The sequence below is a fragment of the Myotis yumanensis genome, unplaced genomic scaffold (genome assembly GCF_028538775.1).
Source record: "Myotis yumanensis isolate MYYU_CA2020_CCGP unplaced genomic scaffold, mMyoYum1.0.hap1 SCAF_22, whole genome shotgun sequence".
Taxonomy (NCBI): Eukaryota; Metazoa; Chordata; class Mammalia; order Chiroptera; family Vespertilionidae; genus Myotis; species Myotis yumanensis.
The window spans coordinates 13,818,973-13,831,875 of record NW_027223773.1 but is presented as its reverse complement, the minus strand read 5'-3'; the positions used below and the strand labels follow the sequence as shown (position 1 = coordinate 13,831,875).

At 55.4% G+C, this 12,903-nt stretch overlaps 1 protein-coding gene across 5 annotated transcripts in view; it reads left to right on the top strand.

Moving 5' to 3' along the window:
- The window catches only part of SMYD3 (SET and MYND domain containing 3), a 521,599-nt gene extending 509,223 nt beyond the window's left edge, over window positions 1-12,376 (top strand). For all 5 annotated transcript variants that reach the window (XM_070401161.1, XM_070401162.1, XM_070401163.1 and 2 more), the window contains 2 exons: window positions 3,051-3,159; window positions 12,084-12,376. In XM_070401161.1, coding sequence (XP_070257262.1) covers window positions 3,051-3,159; window positions 12,084-12,185 — 211 coding nt within the window. In that variant the 3' untranslated portion in view covers window positions 12,186-12,376. The remainder of the gene's footprint in view (window positions 1-3,050; window positions 3,160-12,083) is intronic.
- Window positions 12,377-12,903: the final 527 nt, after the last annotated feature.

Genomic DNA, 12,903 nt, shown 5'->3' with positions numbered 1-12,903 from the left:
GGTGCAAGGGTGTGCCCCATGGCACAGGCCCGTCTGTGGCTGAGAGCACCTTTTCTGGGCTGTTCTGTCCTCTGTACCTGGGAGGGGCTGAAGCAGAGGGGTGCAGACTCAGGACTCATGGCATCAAATCCTCTCACATACCCACCGTGGAGGAGGAGGCGCCTCCCAGTGCCTGGGCACCTTCCCTCTGGCTGTCGCTGTGCTGGAGTCTGGTCAGGTGGTTTCGGGCACTTCCAGACAGCCTGCGTTTGCTGCCCGGACTGAGCAATGTAATGGGCATTTCAGAGCCCGGCCGAGGGCGTGGCCAGTGCGTGGCTCACCGTGGCTGCCCCGCGCTAGGGGTCAGCTCCCACACACGCACCTCAGCCCACCATGGTCCCTTAAAACCGGGGCGGTACTTGTGCCCCACAGTTTTCCTCACCACTGATGAAAACTCATCACGTAGTCACATTGTTTTAAATTTTATCCATTAGCAATTCTCGTGAATTCATAAGAATTTCTTCTGCAACGTGCAAATGCCTCCTTGAAATTACCAGCCGCTCACAGCTATAATTTAATCGCATACGGCTGCTTTCTTTTAACGCCTTGATGAGATCGGGCTTTTCCTAGGGTAGCTTGGGCGTTTTGATTGGACAAAGCAGGACCCTGGGGGGAACTGCACTGGGTGGGGGCAGCAGCTGTGAGGCACCCCTGGAAAATCGCTGGTGAGGCCCTCAGCCCGGAGGAGAGGACCCAGGACAGATGGAGACAAATGGTACTTCCTTGAACTCTTTGCTGTGAGCCGGTGCAGCACGGGCCTGGCTGGGTGAATCCCTGTGGAGGAGATGGCCCCCCAGGAACTGGGACCCACAGTAAGGGCAGCTGCATGTAGACTGAGGCCGCGGGACCTCCACGAGAGAGCCCTCCCCCCACAGGTGAGTGAGCCCTCTCCGGCCGAGCAGCTGTAATCTGCAGGCGTTAACAGTGCACTTCCAACTGCAAAGCACCGACTGTCCAGCACAGAGCAAGGTGGCCACTCTGCCCTGGGACGCGCCGTGCCATCTGGAGAAGCAATGGGATGAGGCTTTGTAAAGACCCTGCTCCGGCGCCCACAGTGCTGCTGCCAGCCTTTCTCCTGCTGGCAAATTACATTCCTTTATCCACGTGGTGGGACGTCAGGAATGACTTCAGGGAACAGCCCTGAGAGCGGGCTTCCTCTGTGACAGGAGTTCTGAAGACAGTGTCATTTGGCACTTCTCAATTTTCTGTGATTTTGCACAGAGAAGACGGAAGACTGTGATAAGTATTTCCCACAAATGGCTCTAAAGTGAAACCCAGCTGGTGGCGAGTCTTCTGCTGTGTGTGTGGAGGCTGGAGCCCAGGTTTTCTATGAGAAAAAACCTAGAGAGTCGTTGGTTTCATGAGTTTCTAACACTTTTTCCCTCGGTGCGGTGATGAGTCTGGATTACCTGTCCGTGTCTGGTGACGGGGCGATGCAGGCTGCTGGCATGTCAGTGCCCAGCGGAGGGGGCAGTGTGTTGGGCGATGGAGATGGGGCTGATGGGAAGGGCCGTAGTTGCGCTGTAAGAAGTGAACAGTGCGCAGAGCTCATCAAAGGCAAAGCTGTTAGGTGGGTGCAGTCCGGAGGCAGCGAGGGGGCTGACAGCTCCAGGAGCAGCCGCTGGTTCTGAACTGGCTATGCCGCTTCTGGCCGGACCACCCTGGGCAGATGGCGTGGCCTCTTAGAACCTGGGCAGCTGGGGCCTGTGTCCTTCCCCCAGGAACCTGCGTAGGCCCCCCAGCTGCCAGGCACCCCCTCTTTGCACAGCGCCTGTGTCATTTTCTCAGTTCAGTTCAACCTCCTTGAGTTGAGCATGGCCATGTACTGATTGGAGGCCCCCTCGGAGCCCTAAGTCGTACTCGGTTTTGTAATATTTTTAAACCATAGTACAGTGGGGCCTTGACTTACGAGTTTAATTCATTCCGTGATGGAGCTCGTAACTCAAATTACTCATATGTCAAATCAAAAGTGAACGAGTGAGACACGTGATACTGGGCTGATGTTGTGGCGTTCACTGTGACGTTCGCTGCGCCAACTAGCGGTGGGGTATCTGAAGCTGGCTCATAACCCGAATTTTAGCTCGCAACTCAAAGCAAAAAACCGGACGAGAGACGGCTCGTATCTCAAAAAACTCATTAGTCGGGATACTCGTAAGTCAAGGCCCCACTGTATGGATGCCTGGCGTCTGGTGGGGTGATTGGGCCTTGATGTGCATATGCTGCCGTGTGCCCCCAGCCCCAGGATGGCCCTGCACCTGTGGCGGGAGCATAGTCCCTACGAATAGCGGGGGTGGGGGTGGGGGTGGGGGTGGGGGTGGGGAGGGCAAAAGAGCCCAAACTGCATACTTCTGTTGAATCTGTTACAAAAATGCTTTTGAACCGACTGAAATAGTGTTGGGTCTGAAACACGGCCCTGCATCTCCAGTCCTTGCTGCACGGCCACACGCTCTCTATTCGTAACGGGTGAAACAGGTCACACTGTCTCGAGTTCCCCTACATGCAGGACACATGGCACACACAGCCTCTGCAACCCGGGGAGGGGGGGGGACGGTAATATTAACACCCCGGGCCTGCAAGAGAGGTGGGTGGCGAGGAGCGCTAGCCTGGCGCGAGAGGGCTTCCAGTCAAAACGAGGGTGTGGGGCGTCCAGATGGGGAGCCTGGACGCTTCCATTCATTCACTGAACAGACACCTACAGAGGCCCCGCTGGTCCACGCTGCTGGGTGCTGGGCTTCAGAGAGCGTGGAGGGTGAGGGGCATGTGGTGCTCATTGGAGAGGCGCCCGGCACAGGCCTTTCAGTCTGAATGCACAGCATCCTGGGAGCAGGAGGCCGCCCTGCGCCTGTGCCCTCAGGGTCGCTCATTTCCTCCGGGGGCTCCTGAGCAGCCACGGCCGGCGTGGCTACTATTCACGTGGCTCTGGCTCGAGTGGTTCCGCTCATGTAGGCTCCTGTGCGATGCTGGCCACAGAGGAGGGAGCCGCTGACCGTGTGCCCTGTGGTTTCTTCCAGGATCTTCTTCCCGGGCTGCCACCCCGTCAGAGGCGTGCAGGTAATGAAAGTTGGCAAATTGCAGTTGCATCAAGGCATGTTCCCGCAGGCGATGAAGAACCTGAGGCTGGTGAGTGCCCACCGCGCGTCCTCTGCCTGGGTGCCCTTTGCTGGCTGCGGCCAGGCCGTGTGAATTTCAGCAGCTCTCCTTCCATGTGTCTGCGTGCACACACACACACGTGTGCACACACTCACACATGTGCACACACACGTGCCCAAAAATGTCTGGCAACCAGCTCTGAAAACAACGGATTTGTGATGTTTGCTGATGGCTGTGCTATAAACATGCCCGTTATGGTTGAGTTTAAGCTGCTGATGTAAAATCAACCAGCTCCCGCTTTCAGCTGCACACCTCAGCACCAGTGTCCGATCAGAAAGGCCTAATTAAATCACACTTTCTCTCTTTCTACCACCTTTTCTAGTCACACTGGGTGTAGTAGAAGGGACGCTGGTTTTTGACTCGCTGATAGATTTATTAGTGGCTGTAGGTGGGGAACAATAGTTGGGAAATACCCAAGAAGATTGGAAAATGTGAATGTGGTGGAAGAATAATTGAATTTTAGGTTTTGTCTTGTGATGTTAAGTTCAAAGACCATAATAAACGGCTGCCTGTCAGGCCAGCCCTGACTGTCCGTCTGTCTGCAGTCCCCTCTGCAGCCTCCCCCGCCAGGCCTCCCTGTCCGCACAGCCAGTGTGCGCTGGGCCGCTTGGCGCTACCACACCCTGAACTGCCCACACGAGGTCTTGGCGAAGCTACTTCCTCTGCCTTAAGTGACTGTGCCCGCACCCCACCCCAGGCCAGGCCGAGCGCGGCTGTTCCTTTAAGGCCCAGCTCCAGTGTTGTCTTCTCCCTGTGGTCCTACCCTCTGTTCACTCTACCCGTAGAGTGCGTGTCCCATGGGAGCGGGAGCACCTGAGGCCCACGGCCCCCAGGACGCTGAGGTCCTTGCGGGCATCATTGTCACCAGCTCCATGCCATGCAAGGTGCCTGGAGTTCAGGCAGTGGTCGTTGTTGGAGGAGGGAGGGAGGGAGGGAGGGAGGGAGGGAGGGAGGGAGGGAGTGAGTTCGGTCAATGCAGTGCTAACAAGTGCCCAGAAACTACACGGGAGCTGGGTCAGTGTTGGGACACGTTGTTAGAGTGACATTTGTTCGTCGCCTCCCAGTGAGTCTCCTCTGCCCCAGGCCCAGGCTCCGCTGTGCTGGCCTTCCCACCCAGGCAGAGCCCCTCCCACCCAAACCACGGCCTCCACGGGAGAGCCCACGTGCCCATCCGGCTGGGCTGGCTTGTCGTGCAGCGACCTGCTGTCTGGGTTGCACAGGGAGCACCGAGCCCTCGAGTGGGGTCTTTGGGGCCACCAGGCCCTTGTCTGCAGGGAGCGGTCCCAGCTCTGCATTAACCTCTCAGGAGTGTCCAGGTGGTAGGCCGGCCCCATAATGGGGTCAGTTACCACATTTAGATGAGAAAAACGACACCCCAGGGATTCTTAAACATGAGATGCCCCAACGCCTGTTGCTGCTGCCTGCCTGCCTGATCCTGAGTGGAGTCAGCCATGATCAGCAGGAGGCACACGGGTTCCGAAGGCACACGCTCCTACGTCCTTTAAACCGACCGGAGACCACCTCGCTCTCTCGCCGTCTCAGGGAAAACCTCCCTTCTGGTCTGGCAGACACTTACCGGCCAGTCAGCTCAGACAGAAATACTTCTTCAGGGTCTATTTTGTCAAGTTTTGACAGAAAAATAATGTGGAGGACATTTCCCAAGCATGGGGCGTGCCCAGCCCAGCGAGTGGTGTTTGTCGGTGGTCACAGGCCCCTTCATGTTCACGGGGACGGGAAGTGCCCTGCGGCTCAGACACGCGCGATCGGCCTGGCCCCGTGACTGCTGGCGCGGGGAGGTCAGTGACCAGGCAGTGTCCCTCCCGCTGGGAGTGAGGAGCTGCGGCTAAAGTCAGTCGGAGGCAGAGCTGGTTTAGTTCGTTCCATTTGATGCAACTTGTGTTGATTAAATGCTCCTGTTAATTGAATAAGACCAGTGTTGTCCTTACCGTTTAGTGGGGAGACAGACAGGTGAGCCGGTCAGTGACTCCAGGCGGGAACCCAGGCTTCCGTGCTAGACTCGCCCAGGGAGACGGGGGCTCTGTGGTGGGGCTCAGCGTGCGGGTCCCCTCGGGCTCCTGAGCTCCCGATGCCGCCCCAGAGGCCTCTGGGGACATTCGCATCTCTCCCCTCCTGTGAGGCTCCATGGCAGCCGTGTGTGCATAGCTGGTGGGGGCGGCACCCAACAGCCTCAGCGCAGATGGAACCTGAAGGAGCCCCGACCGACGTCCAGATGCTCACTGTGGGGGACGTGGGCCAGAGGGTGGGGGGTGCTGGCATCCCAGCCCTCCCGGGCACTCTCCCTGGCCTTTATCCCCTTGTGCCCAGTTCCGTCCTGTCCTCCTCGCGGCCTGGTGAGGCTGCCTGCCTCCTCCAGGACATCCCTGGTGATCAGCTTGGCCGCTTCTGCTCCTGGCACCAGAGATAAGCCCACGTGCACCTGCTGGCTGCCCAGTGGAAGGTCTGGGGGCAGCAGCAGGGAGCCTGCCGGGAGGACGGGGTTGGCCTTACCCCAGGCGTCTGTTTGCCTCTGAAAAGTCACTGATTATCAACCAAAAGGCAAACGCACATCCCTGCGTGCTGCGTGGTGGAGAGAGCGCTCGGTTTACTAGTTTGCTGACTTGAGGCAAGTCTTTTAATCCCTTTGAATATAATTTTCTTATTTGAAACATGAGAATAGCAGTCCTAGCTAGTTCAGCTCGGTGGATAGAGCGTCAGCCCGCAGACTGAGGGGTCCCAGGTTCCATTGCAGTCGAGGGCACGTACCTCGGTTGCAAGCTCGATCCCCATGTGTGAGGTAACCAATTGATGTGTTTCTCTCACATCGATGTTTCTTTCTCTCTCTCTCTCTCTCTCTCTCTCTCTCTCTCTCTCTCTCTCTCTCCCTCCCTCCCTCCCTCCCTCCCTCCATTCTCTCCAAAACCAAACGAGAAAGAAAGAAAGAATACAACCTATGCCATAGAATTGCTTTGAGAAGTAGATGCCGTTGTGAGTGCGTTTTGACAAGCCCCAAGCATCCTGGTGCTCTGACGGGTTATTGTCTCACAGGAACTCTCGCTCTGACGATCCCCAGCGACCTGGTCGCTTAGCACTGTGTGTGGTCTGGGTTCCCCTTTTAAACTGCGAGGCTGTGTGCCCACTCCCTCGCGGCTCGCAGGGGCACGGCTGTTTCCCCGAGGTGAGCGGGAGTTCCTCAGGGACCCACGACGTACCTGTGGATGTACCTATGTGTCGCCTGGTGCCACGAACACACGCCTGCCCCGGGCGCAGCAGGTCCAGCAAGGCTGCGCGTGCACGAGTGGTCTTGGGTAAATGGAGGGCTTTTGCGCCCCACATTTTCAGCCGTATTTGGTTAGTGGCCAGGTCTGCTCAGAGCCTTTGGTCCACTTGCTGGCAGGGGCTTGGCCCGAACACGTCCCTCTCTTCTCCTCTCCTCTCCTCACAAGCTCGTGCGCCCCGACGTCCAGCGGCAGGTCAGTGTGTCCTGCACAGCCGCCGCCGAGCTGTCTCAGGGCTCAGGTCAGCGGAGAGGAGAAGGGAAGATAATTTGCCTTTTGACACAATGTTCTCTAGGCTGCACCCGTAGCTACTCTCTCTTGTCTCCGAAACTCTGGAAATAATGGGACAAAACAGCTTGAATCGGGGTTCCAAAGGCTGGGTTAAAGGTTGGAACAGGATCAGAAAAGCTGCAGAATCAGAGAACTGTGGCAGATTCCATTAGGCCCAGCCCCCGCCAGGAGGAACCCCTCGCCCAGCCCCCCTGTAGGCCTTCACCGCCCCCCACCCCCACCCCACCTCAGAGAGCCTGTGACTGCAGCCGGGGCTGTCCTGGGTCCCTGGCAGGGCCGCTGGGAGGGGAGTAGGGAGGACGGGGGCAGGCAGATGACCTGCCTGCTGTCAGTACGCCTTCTGAGAGGTGTTCGCAAGTCCCCAGCTCTGATGCTGATGAGTGTTCCCTGCTGACCTCCACACAGAGAACCTTCGTTTCAAGAGTCCGTTTCTGAACTAAGAAAAGGAGAAGAGAATGGTCAGCAAAGTGGGAGGGTAGTGATTCAGTCCTATTACAAGAAACAAGCAGAGAGGTACCGACCAGGAAGTGCAGCCCAGCAGGACTGGGAGCCAGTGGGGAACCGGAGACCCTGCACCTGGGGAAATGAGGTGGCCCCTTCCTCCTGTGGGAGCAGGGCCAGAGGAAGTGGCGAAAACGGGGTCTACGCAAAATTCAGCGCCTCAGCGGACAGTCAGCATGTGCTGGTTGCGGCTGAAAATCACTCCTCAGACAGGAACCAGGAAGATCGCAGTTTTAATGAAAAAAAAAAAAAAAGAAAGAATTGATGTGTGCCAGCTCCAGATAACGGGCATTAGGAGGACCTGACGGAGATCCGGAGGCAGCCATCCTAAAAGGCCTCCGTGAGCAAGGACAAGCAGCCTCAAGACACATGCAGAAGTAAAGGGATCAGCACAGACATAGATGCTCATGGATGGAGGATGGATAAGCGGAATGTGAGATGCAGTCGATGGAATGTCACTTGGCCTACAAAGGAAAGGAATCCTGACACACGCTGCAACTGGGGTGAGCGTGTGCTAAGTGAAGGAATGAGCCAGACACAAAGGACCCATGTTGATGATTCCACTTCCATGAAGCTCCTGGCAAGCACAGAGGGACAGCGAGTGGGCGAGTGGCTACAGGGCTGAGGGGTTGTGGTGACTGTCCAGTGAGCACAGCTTCCGCGGGGTGAGGCAGAAGCCCTGGACATGCACAGGGTGTATTTCACTGCAGTGAGACTTTTTCATGGAAGGAAGAATGGTAGACAACTCCCAACATAAACTGCAGATTCAAGAAGCTGAGCGAATCCCAAACAAGGAAGACCAAAGAATCCACCCTGCAACGCATCACAGCCCAACTTCTGAACGCTGAAGACAAAAGCAATGGCTTAAAGCAGCAGGAGGAAAATGGCATCTCGCCATTAGGGGAGAACAGTTTAAAGGGTAGTGGTGTTCTGTCAGACGCCATGGAGGCCAGACAGACGGCACATGTTACAAGGACTGAAAGAAAAGAACTGCGAACCCCAAAACCTACACTCAGCAAAGACATCCTTCAGGACTGAAGGGAAAGGCAGGTCTTGTCGGAGGAGGGGAAAGTCAGAGACGTGTAGCCAGCAGACCTGTGCTAAGAGGATGCTAGGATTCTCTGAGCAGAAACGAGATGATCAAGGGAGGAATCCCGGGACATGAGGGAGGAGGAGACAACGTGGGTGCAGAAATCCGGGGAAGTGAGTGGGATGTCTTCTCCTCTTGAGTTTCCTGGATTGTGTTTGACACATGAAGTAGAAGTCACAGCGAGCTCTGCTGTGGCTTTAGCTGGACACAGTGGACGCATTTAGGACGATTCTATTCCAAACAGGGCAGGTGAAGGACAGACGGGAAAGAGGTTTCTGAACTGGTAGAACGATGACACCATAGAGTGTGACAAGTTCTGCATATATAATGTCAGACCTAGAGCAGCCCCTAAAACAAGCTAAACAAAGGAGTACATTCAAAAGCAACATAAGATGGAATTCCAAAAAACAAAACAAAAATAAATTAAAAAAAAACATAAGTAACCCACAGGAAAATGCACGGAAAAGAAAAACCTAGAATGAACCAAAAGCAAAATGGCAAACGTAAACCCCAATATATTAATAACGACGTATGCATGACGATGTAAGTGACCTTCATAAAAAGAGTAAATTGTCTGATGCATCAATTGAAAGAGATGAGGATGGATTTTTTAATGTCCTAACTCTGTGCTGTCTACAGCAGTGATGGCGAACCTACGACACTCGTGTCAGAGGTGACACGCGAACTCATTTTTTTGGTTGATTTTTCTTTGTTAAATGGCATTTAAATATATAAGATAAATATCAAAAATATAAGTCTTTGTTTTACTATGGTTGCAAATATCAAAAAATTTCTATATGTGACACAGCACCAGAGTTAAGTTAGGGTTTTTCAAAATGCTGACACGCCGAGCTCAAAAGGTTCGCCATCACTGGTCTATAGGAAAGTCACTTTAAATGTAAGTGATATGGGCAGGTTGGAAGGATGGAAAAGGAGATGAACAATGTAATCAAAAGAGAGCTGGAGTGGCAGCATGAATATCAGATCACGTCAGTGCAGAGCAGAGAGCATTTTACTGGAGACAGAGAGGGATGTTATGTGATGAAAACAGGGTCAGCCTACCCAGAAGACAGCAGTCAATGTGTCCGCACCAAACAGTGGCAAAATGTCGGGAAAAAACCCTCAGAATGGGAAGGAATCAGACAGTGGACTGGCGGTACAGCTATAGCAGGGTCATGCGTACCCCTCTGTCGTCCATGCGTACCCCTCTGTCGTTCAATGGACAGAACTAGACAGGAAACCAGCGGGAAGTCGGGGAGTTCACACCGCCATCCGCCGCAGGACCTCGCTGACGTGTGTAAGCACCGCCCACTGTAGCAGCATCACCTTCTTCTCAGGTGCCCCCAACGCAGACCCCGACAGGCCACCTTCTGGGCCAGAGGCAGGTCTCAGCGCACGTGCATGGATCCGTGTCACTCATGGGGATTTCCTGACCACAGTCATTAAATCCGAAATCAGGAACAATATTTGGAAACAAGCCACGTGGACACCTCCCAGCTCTGTGTCTGGGACCTGTTGGCCCTAGAATTTCTAATTTTCATTACTCAGTTGAGGCGACTGAGTCTCAGGGAGGAGACAGGGCTTCCTCGGGGCTCCTCAGGGGCTCATGACATATTCACTGGATCGATTGATGAGTTGAGCACAGCAACACAGCACAGCCCTCCCTCCGCCCCCCCGGAGAAGGCACGGACGGGCCTGTAGCCCCTTCCTGGGGTCCCCTCCCACCCCTGACACCCCAGCCCACTTCTCCCTGTCACACAGGGTCCTGCTGGGATTCTGTCCCCGGTGTCCCAGAGCTCTCCCTGAGGGCCCACCCTGTCAGCAAAGGCTCTGGGTTCTGCTGCCACTGTAATGGGCTGGTTGTGGCCTGGAGCTGCTCAGTGGCTGTGGGACTGTGGGATGTCCCTGCCCTCCCTCCACCCCCACCCCAACCCCCCGTACCTCCCCCACTCTCATCCTGAGACAGGCAGAATGAGAAAACATGCTTGTATCTTTCCCTCTTGTGATCTGACTCCAGAGAGTCTCATTGCGCATGTATTTCCTCCCTCTGACTTCACATCCATATTTAAATCAGGCTTGCGGAAGTCATTTATTGGGCCCCTCAGGCTCCCAGTGGAGAGCATATGAGATCCCGGATAAGCTTAATATATTTGTATTAAAAATTAATAAGAAAGCTATATTGTTTGCAACGTTAAATCATAATTTGATTTAATTCATTTTACTTAATATACAGCCATAATTCTAAAATTACTTTTTTAAAGAGGAAGATGTGATGAGCTTGAAATCAGGTCAGGGGCCTCTGTGTCCCCGCGTGCGCCCTGCCCGTCACGCGCAGCCGGTCGTGGCTGCCATTTCCCGGGCGACGTTGGAGTCGGCGCCCCCTCCCAGGCCTCGGATGAGCCCTCTGTGGCCGATGGCGATGGCGTGCAGGCTCCTCCTAACTGCTCCAGCCGAACAGAAAATTCAATGGAAAGAGATAGCTTTCCCAGCACAGGCGGCGCCAGCTTTACATCCCCTGATCCGTTTTGTTTAGGACTGCAGGAAATGAAGCCACAATCGTCCTCTCGGCAGGGCGCCTGCGCACAGGTGGGAGGCCGAGCAGGACACAGCCCCGGGGAGCAGTGCTGGGCGGCCACGGGTTTCTTGTAAACCTCTTCATCTGGGGGGAAGATCAGCCCTCATTGTCCCCTGGGGGGAAGATCTGGGGCCTCACGGAGAGCCCCCGGGCGGGCGGCCATGTAGGCTCTCTCCTGACATCACTGAGCTGTGGCCCCAGGACGGCCCCAGGCCAGAGGAGCTCCATCAGCAGGGGGTCCAGCTCACTGAGCACTCCGCGCCGCGTGTCACTCACACCCAGAAGACAGCCACTGGCGCATTTTGCTCATCACTAACCCCACCTCTTCCTCTCCTTCTCTCCTACCCGCCCGGCCCGTCACGCAGAGGGAACGACAGTGTTTGCTCGTCGCACCTGCATGTAGGTGTACCTTCCCCACAGCGGTGGGGACTTCTTCGTTAGTCCTCAGCCCCAGCGGCACTCCCTTCCCCCTGCTCTAGCCACCCCTGTGGGTGTGATCTTGTAGTCTTACCATCTCAAGCCCGACACTCATCCAGGGGTTGTGTCCTGGCCCATCCTTGCTTCCGGGACCACAGTCACCACCCAGCGGAGAAGACAGGACCAACCCACAGCGGCATCGCTACTGGAAGCCCAGGGCCTCTCGGGCCCACCCAGGTTCCAGAACGGTGTTGCAGGTAGAGTTGACACGATTCAGCGATGGACTGAACACAGCAAAGGCAGGGATTGTTGCGATGCCAGTGCTAGGTGTCATGTGACATAAAAAGAAACAGAAAAATGCCATGTGCGTCATTATTACCGTGCGTGTAGGCGAGGGCTTTATGCAGCCTGCAAGCGTGGAACTTTCTGTGCAGGCGGTGGGAGCATGGCATTGCATCCTTCATCTGCATCCTAGTTATTGTGCTCACTCCTCTTACACCTCCGCACAGCTCACTCAGCCTGGGCACTGCCAATCCCCGGAGAGTGGCTGGATAGCGGCCCTGCATGACCCGATTAGCGGGTTTGCTTTCCAAGCACCTGGTCCCTGCCTTCTGGCTTGGAGAACCCCAGTGCCGCGCCCGCTGTGGGCCTGCGGGGTCTCCAGGCCCTGGCGTCCCAGGGTTACGATGAGGAGTGGGCAGGGGCCGCCTGCTCCGGGATCTAATCTCCTTTCTCGTCCCTTCAGGCGTTCGATATCATGAGAGTGACGCACGGCCGGGAGCACAGGCTGATTGAAGACCTGATTCTGCTCTTGGAAGAGTGCGACGCCAACATCAGAGCATCCTGAGGGCCCGCAGGAAGGACGCTCCTGCCCCCGCCTTCCCGCGCCGCAAGCTCCGCACGCCTGCTGTGCGGCCCTCCCCGCCGGCACTGCTCTCCGTGTGTGTAGGTAAACAGGGCCGACATGCGGTGTGCGGGCCACACGCATCAGTAGTCGTAGAGAAGCACGATTATAATAAACACAAGAAACTTGGTTGAAAATGCCATCTGGTCATTGTTTCCTTTGCTTACTCACAGGTGATTGTAACATTTAAGATTGGGCATTAATGATGGAAAGTCATGTTGAAAGCATAGCAGAATAAGTGTGAGCATTCTCCTTGGATGTCCTTAGGGGTAATAAGTAAAAATCCTCGTTTCCCCACTTGCTTCCCGCAGGCCCGTCCCTCAGGTGTTGTCTTCACTGTGTGTATTACAGGATTCTGTGTCCATGACGCATTTCCATGGCTACTCAACACAGGACGTTCCATCCTGAGCCCCAGGAAGGGGTTATGTTAGTTGCTAGAAAGGATGAGGGAGTCCCAGTGCAAAGTAGACTGTGTTTCCTGATGTCTGTGGCTCTGTGGTAGCTCTCGCATTCTCGGCACTTTGTAAGCCTGTGTGTGTCACTCCTGTTCTCATGAATGTCGCCCACTTCTAGGCCTGTGGTCCCAGCATGTGACATGCACAGCACGAAGCACCCTTGCCCTGCAGGGAGCAGGGCCCCCACCTTCCAGCTCAAACCTGCT